Raw genomic sequence first — 10,071 nt, 5'->3', positions numbered from 1 at the left:
ACAGAGTTTATTTGTTTTATTTATCTGTAGCTCAGGATGCCTCAAGTGTTTTCCAAAGGTTAATTTGTCACTTGGAACTCCTGCTGCTGATGCCTCTCCATGTGCACAGAACTCCTTATACAAAGGAGCGATCTTGATATTTTAAAAATACTTCTCTGGAGCTTTTTGGTAATGCCAAAGCTGCTTGGGAAGCAGAGACTAAATTATTTCATCACCTTCTTTAAGAGTTGTTCTTGTAGAATGCAGCCAGCCCAGATTGTATCCATTTCTTAGTGTTTCTAAAAATTATTTTGGTAGTACAAACAAATGTTTATCTCTAAGACTTCAGCAACAATTTGATGAATATGTTGGGGGTGGTTGGGCATTTTTTTTAACCATAATATTTTTTTAACAACTCATCGTGTCTGAATGTACCAAGCTTTGAACTGCAGAGAAATTTGCAAAGGCTTTGCAAAGATCTCGTGAAACTCAAGGACTTTTAACATCAAATTGTAAATTTAAGAGCAGTTTAGTGAGCTGTATATTGGCTTGTCTTTTAAGATTGAGGGGAAGAAAACTTTTCCCTTGTTTGCCAAGATAGTGCAGAAATAGAGGTTGAAAAGTAATTAGGGGTTTGCATTTATTAAATATCTTTTTTTTTTTTTTTTTGGCAGCATGAGTACAAAACCACTGAATCCCAATTCCACAGTGAGAGATGATTTGTTTAGTATAAAACTGAAATGAAAGTGTTGATACAACTTCAGCTGGTCTGGGCTTCCTGCTTTGGGATTTAATTTGGCCACCTGCAGTAATACTCTTAAATTCTCTCATTTTCTCAGTAATGAGCTTTTTTTTTTCCTCTGAATACGAGGATCCACTCACTCAGGTAATAATTTATTTTCTTCATTTATCTTTTGCTGCTGTTTTGTATCAGTATCCCCAGTACTGTTTGGATGGATTTGCTTCCAAAGCAGTGATTGCCATGTAAAAGTCCCCAGAAGGTTTCCTGGGATGGTGTAACCTGAATAACAGACTAATTTGTGAGCAGGATCTCAAAATAAGTGTTGCAGTGCCTTGTTGGCTTTCCAGCAACTTTATGTGGACTTTCATCAGTAGTTTTCTCTACAAGTAAAAAGCAAGCAAACAAAAAACCCTTGATTATTAAATGTTGTAAGTCGCTGTTTTATAGAAATGAATTTTTGCTAATCTTGCTGGGGAATGTAGAGGTTTAGTAGCAACTCTGAAAGTAACCTCTGAAATTCTTCATTCATGGGGTTTTTCCAGAGGTTAAAAAAATGCTTTTTGTTGAAACAGCCCTTTTCCACCCCCTCTCCAACCTGCATTGTTAAATGAGTCAGAGGCTACTTCTGCTCATTAAAAAAAAAGCAAATATCTCTCTGGCATTTGAAGTAATTCAGCATTGGGTGTCCTGTGCCAAGAGTCATCTTCCTTTCTTGTCCTGGAGTGCTTCCTTCTCTGATTCCCCAGGAAATCCTACTCCCCTGGGAAAACAGCTTCACAGAGAATTGGAAAAATTGGGATATTCCTTTTGCTACAGATGCTCTGGTCAGGGGCCACTGGTGATTGGGGGGTGAAGTCAGTGCACTGAATCAGCCTCTCTCCAAAGGGCTCTCCCAAACTGCGCCCTTGGTGTGGAAATCCTCACTCCTTTAACATGCCAGATTCAGCCTTTGGGCCTGTGGGGTTTTAGGGCCTGTGTTTCAGACACTGCCAGCATTAAAAAGCTGTTGGACCACACTCAGGGATGGTGCTGGCTCTGCTTTCCCTTGGAACCTGAAATCTCAGGGCTTCTCTTTGTGCTGTGGGAACAGCAGAAGTCAGACCTGACTCTGTGCCAGCCATTCATCGTGGGTAGGGTAAAACAGGCAGTCTGGCTTTTGCTTTGCCCTATATTTCTATATTTAGCAGGATTTTCCTCTAAAAACATCCTGAGAGGTCTCCAAAGTCTGTCCATGTTGTCACAGGATACTGCAGGGCTTTACAATTTCCAGGTGGTTTCAGCAGGTCCTTTTTGAACATTCCCTTGTTCTTACCTGCCTTGTAGGGCCACAGGTTCTGGGGGGACATCTGTGTTAAAAATACTGGAAGTCTTCACTTTAATGTGAGAAATGAAGACACAAACCTATAGAAAATCATACAAACAACATGTTAAGTTCTCCTTTATCTGGAATTTTGATCACTAGTTACAGTATTTTCCTTAAATGTATGTGGCTGGGAAGGGTGGGTCATTTGCATTCTGTGTTCCTGCTCCTTGCAGGACTCCTCCTTTTTCCCATAAGACATAATTAAAAAACAAACAAACCCAAAACTTTTAAAATTAGCAGCTCTTTGTTCCTTATAAACACCTTTTTCCCCCATTCTCTTTTTGAGAAATAACCATGTTGTTTGCAGCGACAGAAGTTATTTCCAGGACTAAATAAGAAGTGCTGTGTAATTCAGTCACTGCTGCAAAGCCTCATTTTTCTGAAGGGTTTCAGGCAGAGAAACTGCTGTCAGCAAACTCACGAGCCTCTCCAGACAGCTTCGAGCTGTGTGGGTGACTTCGACTTCAGACACAAAAGAGACAAAATGGGCTCTTTTCTGTCAGATGGAGAGCAGCTTTGCTGAGATTTGAGGTGTCTGGTGAACAGTCTCACTGAAGGATTTTTATAGGAGGAATTCTCCTTATTTTCTCTGAGAAATGAGAGGTAAATACAGTGTATTAAACCTAGGAGTGCAAGCTTAGGAGTGAACAGGTTGTGTCCACGAAGATAATTCACCAGTGGTACTTCATGCACTGCCTGGGCAGATGCTCAGCCCTGCAGGGAGGAATTTGTTGCTACCAGGAGGGCAAAAATGAGGGAAAGAGGAAGGAAAAAACTTGCAAAGATGTGACAGCAATTTGCTGTCTGGGAGACTTTACGGATTAACGGATTTAAACCAAGCAACCTCCGAAAGACAAATGTGCTGTCAACACAAAACAAGCCTCTCTTCCTTCCCTCTTCTCAGTGTGATATATCTGCCAGCATTTCCAGTGTTTCCTGTATCAGGTAGATAAAGCTCCTGGCTCTCTAAAGGTGTAGCAGAACAGTCCCACGAGCAGAATGTTTGGGACACTGCACCTTGGCACAGCACAACTGATTCCCTTGGCCAGCATCCCCTGGGATCAGGTCTGGCCCATACTCTGCTCACGTGGAATATTTAGCTTTTAGGGTTTATTCTTTTGCCTTGCTGTGCACTTTGACTGACTTGTGAGTCCTCCAGGTGAGTCCTTTCCAGGTGTCCCTTGTGATGGCCATGTGGTGTGAGGTATTAAAAAACCCTCAGCTCCTGGTTTTGTTTGGGGGAAAGGGAAGTGCAGGAGGAAAAATGCCCACAGAGAAGCCCACCTAGAGCAGGAAATGTGAGAAGATGGGTCCTGCTGGGTCCCCAAAATGTTAACAAACCCAGTGTTTGGAAGGGTAGCATCAGATACAAAAGGCCTTGGTGCTTCCAGGGGGAAGTGATGGGTTGTTTCCCTGGTCAGGAGGAAAGTTAGCACCTTATTTACCAGACAGGTCCTGACTCAGCAGAGCACTGTGGATTTTGAGCGTGCTGGTGCTCCTCAGAGTGTTGAAGGAGCTGCTCAGCATCTGAAAGCAAAGAATGTCATCAAGAGTTCCTCATGAACTGGGGCCACCCTGCCTGCTGTCCCAGATTTCTGCTGCTTTACTCGTCCTTCGTGTTTCAGTGGATTCCCGACCTGTGAGTGTGCCCTGAGGAGCAGCCCCAGGAGCAGGGAGGCAGCTGCAGGGCCGTGAGCGTGGGGAGGCTCTTCTGAAAGGCACTGGGAAGAAGGTGGGATTTGCTGCAGGACACAGGGAATGGTGTGGCTGTGTCAGGAACAGAAGGGATGGAGGATCCGTGTGGGACCCCGCAGGTGCCGTGCACTTGATGGACCAGTCACAGCAGGTGAAGGAATGCCTCTGGAATGCCTCTGGAATGCCTCTGGAATGCCTCTGGAATGCCTCTGGGTTCCTCTCGTGGGCTGGGGGTTGGAAAGGGGATTTTTTCTTTTTTTTTTTTGTTAGATTGAATTCTGAGCCTGGTGGAACAGAATTGGTCACCTGTTTTCTACAGGTGTGTCTCACACATGGGTTAAAAGCTGGGGCATGCCCCATCCCTGGGAGTGTTCAAGGCCAGGTTGGAGCAACCTGGGGTAGTGGAAGGCATTTGGGTGAGATGCTCTCCAAGGTCTCTCCCAACCCAAACCATTCTGGGATTCTATGATTCTGAACATCATCAGTGGAACTTCTTCTACAATAGAAATAATTCTGGATATTGATGAGAGCAGCACAGGGCATGCTTAAAAGCTCTGCCAGAAAACCAATACTCCGATCAGACTGTGGAGAAAAATAGGATTATCCCAGAGTTATTCTTGAACAGTTAAATAAAGAGTGCAACACAACATGTGCTCTGTCAGGCTCTGAGCCTTTTGCCAGCAGAAATTCTTAGCCCCATAACTCATTATGGCTGAGAACTGAAAACAAGCTGCTGTTACTTACAAATGAGTAAGAAATGCCTGATTTGATAAAACTTGATTTATTCAAAAAGGGCTGAGAGAAACACACTTGAATTTATTCTTGCTTTCTACATTAGAGTAACTACCTGGAATTACATCAGTTAAATTTGGTTCAGAGGGAATATTGGCCACCTGTAAAGGAGTAAAATATTAAAACCTGTTGTTTAGGAGTTTAACTTGAGCAAAATAAACCATGGTAACCAAGACAATGACATGGAACTGTTGTTAACTGTGCAATTTCTGTGTAAAAAAAAAAAAATAAAGCTTGCAGACAGACTCCTGTATATACACATTTTGTCTCTGTGCTTGAGTGCAAGTCTCATGGGTGTGGAATTGCATTGTAAAATCTCCTCTTCTGCATGAAATAAGTTATGTACATATAAATATATATACACACAGCTCCTCTGGTGCACTCTGCAGGTTAAGAATGTATTTAGGGACACAGCATCTCACACCATTTGAACCCCATTCCACTGACAGATGATCCAATACCCCAAACTGGAGGTAAAATAGGGTTTAGGGCTCGTTGTTTCTGAATAGCTGCAATTCTGAAGTATTTTGAGCCACTGGAATAAAAAAAAAAAGTTAAAAAAAAAAGAAAAAAAGCCCTTTGCCCACTGTCTGTGGGAATTACAGATGCTGTTCTGGGGTTCATGCAGCTTGACCTGGAATTGTGCTGTAACTGCAGGTTTACAAGGAATCAGCCCCTATAAACCAGCATGTCAGCTGCCAGGGTTAAGCAGAAGCTTTTAGAACAAACTCAGATTTTTAATAATTTAAAATGGAGGTGTTGAGTCAAGCTGTTGCCACACTGATAAATCCTGCTTCTAATTTGTATGAAGAGCGAGGAGTGGGGATGCAAAGCAAATATCCCTGCAAAGCTGTGTTTTATGGCTTTTGAAGTTACCCACTTTGTGTGCTGAACTCAGAGCACTCTGCTCTCCCCTTCCATTACTTCACATGATATTAATGATATTCATTTTCCCTCCCCACCTCCCCACCCCATCCTGATTATTTTGGTTTCGTGCCGTGGCAAAAGAATTTCCTTTGTAGCTTGTGAGAGTTGAAAATTCCTTAGGTATTAAGTGTTTCACACGACTGGTAACTTAAAACTCGGTGGATGACGCATTCAAACATCAAAAACACCCTTAACAGAATGACAATCAGGAGTCTAAATAAACGTTTTTCATTTTTTCCCCCTGCCTGGCAGGCCTCCCACGGCATCACCATGCAGCTCCAGCAGCCAGTTGGGAGAAATGAGTCTGGAAAGTAAACTCATCTCTCAGCATGGAGCTGGGAGGTAAATACGCTGTGTTTGTTCCATTTGATGCTCTAGTTTCATAAACACGGGCAACAAGCTCCACCAGATGCCCAAATCAGAGATCGTTGTTAATGCAATTGTCCTCGTATGGCCAGTGAATGGGTGGATGATGACATTTGCATACATACAGAGCTTAATCTGGAATCACGGGGCGATTATTCACTTTTTTTTCTTTGCACAAAACCGTATAAATTTGCTAAAGCCTTCTCTGCACAACAGAGCTTTTTTATTTACAGCTGCTTGGGTTTGCAGACAGCTTCTTTTTCAGCCATCTCCTCCCTCCACACCCTCCCTTCTCCCCCCCATTACTCTAACGGGGGTCACATCCGTTCACTGGCACATGGCACTGACTCCTGGTGGCACCGGGATCCCGGTGGGAGCGGGGGGTGTCACACAGCCTGTGTCCTCCACGGGCTCCTCGCCTCCCGGAGCGATCTGTCGTAAGGAAGGGTGGCAAAGAAAGAGTTCTTCAGCTGGCAGTTTATGAAGAGCACGATGAATGTCACGGTCAAGAGCAGAAAGAAAAAGAGAATGATGTAAGTCACCAGGTCTGGCTTATTTATTTCCCCTTCCTTTAGCACCCTGGCTGTCGACATGTAAAGGGCGGAGGAGCTCACGGGTCTGGGGGTGCTGGCCAGGTAGGGAGTGTTGGTCTGGATGATCAGGTGAGCTTCAGTGGCGCTGGTTGAATTTAGAAATTCACTATACATGTTCTTGCTCAGATTTCCTCCACGGCAGAAGTCAGGCAGGAGGGGTCAGGCAAACGCGGTCAGTCTTTGGCATAGGAAAGGAATAGCGGTCCTGCTGGCAAAGGGCTGCAAACCAGCCACATGTTGTCTGAAAGCAAATTAATTCACTGGCACGCCTCGGTGGCTTTCTTTTAAATCTTCTCGGCTCATATTTACGGCATTCATCCACAAATATTAATCAGAAATCACACAGGTACCTCGTGTCCTGGCCCTGGTTCCCCCAGCACGCCTCCTTTGGGGAGATGCTCTGGCTCATCTGCCGGTCAGCCGGGACGTGCTGGGAGCTCCAGGAATCTGCCGGGAGCCCCTGGAATGTGCTGGGAGCCCCGTGGCACCGCTCCACCCGCATGGGGTTGGGGAGAGCCTCTTCCAGCAGAGGAGCCCCGGCTCGGGCTGGCAGCGCTCACTGCCCGTGCAGGGCAGGCACGATGGGCTTCCAGCCGAATTTCAGGAGCGGGACGCACAGAAATCCGGGGTTAAATGGCAGCTGCTGCCTTGAGCTCCGGCCGGATTTGCCGTCGCGGTTCCCTGCCCCGGGAGGCTCCGTGCTGCTGAAATCCTGGCGCTGGGAAGCATTAGTTGACTTTCCTAATCCCAGTGAACGGCGCGCTGTGGAGCCGGTGGGAAGAGGCTGAGCTTTCCGCTTCGGCTTTCCAGGCACTCCTTTCAATTGCCTTAGAAAAATAATTTTAAAAATAATGATAATAATAATAATTGAGCAATGTCCCTTTGTTCAGAGAAAGAAACACCCAAAAAAAAAAAAAAAAAAAAAAAGGTTCCCTGGGAACGGGAGAGGGTCAGTTCTTTGGAAAGCTCCTCTCTGCCCTCGGCTCAGCCCAGCTCCGAGGTGGGACCGCGCAGGGCTCCGTCCAACACGACTTTCCCCCCTGCAGAAGCTCCACGCAGTGTCACTTCCCTCCGCGGGGGAAGGGGAGAAGTGCGTGCTGGTGCCGACCAGCTCCGCAGCCCGTGGTGCATCTGGCAGTGACACGATGCTAAAAAGGAAGAGATCTTCGGATAAATTCCCGTGAGTGCCTGAGGCTCTGGCTGGAGGTTTTGAGCTGGGGGAGGGTACCAGAGAACGGGACAAAAAGAAGAAGATTGCCTCAAAACCTCCCTTTCTTCCCCAGACCTTTATTGTTAAAATCCAGAGTAATCAATGTCTTTTTTTTTTTTCCCCCCTTCTCAACGATCCCCAGCACCCTCTCCAGCCTGACAATTAGCATGTTAATTCTTTTTTTTTCCCCAGCAAATTGCTTTATGCTGCTATTAGCTGCTGGCTGCGTGCCAGCTCCTCGCACATCTCCCGTGCATCAGATAAGCTCCGCTAATACTCTTGTTTTAACCGCATTGCAACTTGAAGAAGGGGCAGGGGACAGAGCTGGAGGGAAGGAGGAATAACTGGGCAGAGGGAAGGGTGAAACACCATCTCCAGCCCCATGGAGTGGGGGGCTGATCCCAGCAAACACTAAAGCTGCTCAGGGTGAGCTATTGCAGCCAACAGAGGATGAACATTTCACTTAACACAATAAAAGTTTCTGCTGGGAGAGAGGGGGGAGTGAAGAGAAGAGAAATCTTCTGGCCAGTTAGATCTGAATAAAATCAAATCAAATCCCTGCCACACCCTCTGAGGCCCTGACCAGCGTGTTCCCCATGTCCTGTCAAGCTCCAGGTGCTCCAGTTAAACCCCTTGTGCCTCCAGCAGCTCTGCTGGGGCGGTTGGAAGCTGTCACATCTCTGTCACATCCCTGTTCACGTCCTCCTGCATCCACCCTCAGGAAAACCATCACCTGCCTCTTTACCTCCAAGTCCTGCAGGCCTTTCAATTCTCAGGATCTTCCTCTAAGGAAGGTTTTCCTGATTTTTGTTTCTCTTTCCCCCCTTTTTCAGCCTAAGAGCTCTAATTCTTGCTGGATGGAAGGGGGAGCTTTCCCTGCCTGTACCCAGTGCCCCTCCTGGGGACACATCTCCTGCCTGCAGAGCCACAGTGGTTTGCTCTTATTTACTCTGTGGGGGTTCAAAGAACAGGATACCCAGGCAGGCAGCCATGGGGGCTGGAAAAATCAACAGAGCCATAAAAAAGCTCCTAGAGTTTGCAACTGTCGTGTTGCAATGCCTGCTTTCATGTCTCTGGAATAGGAGAGCCTGTGAGCAGCAGCACCACGAGGCTGGGTGTCTTCCCAGCACCATCCCACCTTCAGCTCCCTCCTCCCTGAGCTGCTTTTGAGCATAACCAAACTTTGCATCCTTTTTTATTTATTTCCTTTATTGTTTTTATAGCCTGTGGGAAAAAAAAAACCAAAAAAACAAAAAACAACCAGAAGGTATCTGGGACTGAATCCTACAAATAGTGTGGGTGGTCTTAATTCAGGTGCAGGTTCTCTGCAAATGTTACCAACTCTGTAACAGGGGGGGAAATACTACAGAAGATGCACCTGAATGCACAGAAATGTGGATTTTGGGGCAGTCCCAAGATGCTCCACTGGATGATCTGAGTCAAACTGGGCAGAGGTGGAGAAGGAAGGGCTCTGCCAGGGGCCCCTTGGTACCATTCACCTCCCTCCCAAGCCTGTGGGGAGTGTTCTCCTGAGCTGCTGGAGGTGTCCCTGGAGGTGGATGGCACAATCACGAGTATGGGATGGTTTCCTGGCTGCTGGGGGAGGGCAGAGGGGCTGTTTGCTCTGCCAGGGCAGTGCCTGCAAACACGGGGTGCCCCTCTGAGCCTCCTCCTCTTCACGTGCAGGTTGCACATAGAACCAGAACCTTTAGGTTTCCCTTTTGCTCCTCCCAAGTGTTATCCCTCATTCTTGGAAGCTTTCTGGCCCAAAGATACAGCAGTTCAGCTCCAGTGCCAGAGCTGGAAATTGAGGATTGTTGCTGATGGTCCTGGTCCAGACACCCGATGTGGGGATAAATCCTCTGGGTGTTTTCCAGGCGCCAGGAGCAGCCAGGGAGCTCTGAGAGCACAGAACTCCTCCTGTTTTTTTGGCTGCCTGGCTGGAACTCGTATAGGAACTGATGAGAAGCCTTGGGAGTAAATCAGATGTGTTTTCTGCAGCACTGTACCCAGGCTTAATCTCAAAACAGCTAAATTGCCATAAATAACACCTTAATTGCAAAAATAAGAGCTGATCCTTTCCCTTTGTTCTCCTTAATTTGGAAGAACATTTAAAGTCTTTAGTTCCTTGTAATTTTTCCTCATTAACTTATTTCTTATTTAGTAGTTTTGTTGTTGTTGTTGTTGTTTCTTTTTTAAAAAAAATTCTTTCCCAAGGCTTCCAGCACTTAATGGGCTTGTTTTGTCAGATTTTATGTGCACTGGCAGCAGCGCTGTGGGGACAAACTCTGACACTGGCTGGAGTTTAAGGACAACAAACCTTGGAGTGTTGCAACTTCCTGGAGTGCTGGGAAACTGGATCAGTGGGGTGGCATCACAGGGACAATCCTGGGGCTGGAAAGGC

At 46.3% G+C, this 10,071-nt stretch overlaps 1 protein-coding gene across 1 annotated transcript; it reads right to left on the bottom strand.

Annotated features, from left to right (window-relative positions):
- Window positions 1–4,544: 4,544 nt before the first annotated feature.
- Window positions 4,545–7,778, bottom strand: SMIM32 (small integral membrane protein 32). Its single transcript, XM_050312036.1, has one exon. The coding sequence runs from the start codon at window positions 6,569–6,571 to the stop codon at window positions 6,251–6,253; it is 321 nt and encodes a 106-aa protein (XP_050167993.1). The 5' UTR covers window positions 6,572–7,778; the 3' UTR covers window positions 4,545–6,250.
- Window positions 7,779–10,071: the final 2,293 nt, after the last annotated feature.

The sequence above is a fragment of the Myiozetetes cayanensis genome, unplaced genomic scaffold (assembly GCF_022539395.1).
Source record: "Myiozetetes cayanensis isolate MyiCay16 unplaced genomic scaffold, myiCay2020 scf17, whole genome shotgun sequence".
In the NCBI taxonomy this organism is placed as follows: Eukaryota; Metazoa; Chordata; class Aves; order Passeriformes; family Tyrannidae; genus Myiozetetes; species Myiozetetes cayanensis.
This window is presented reverse-complemented; position numbering and strand designations above follow the sequence as displayed.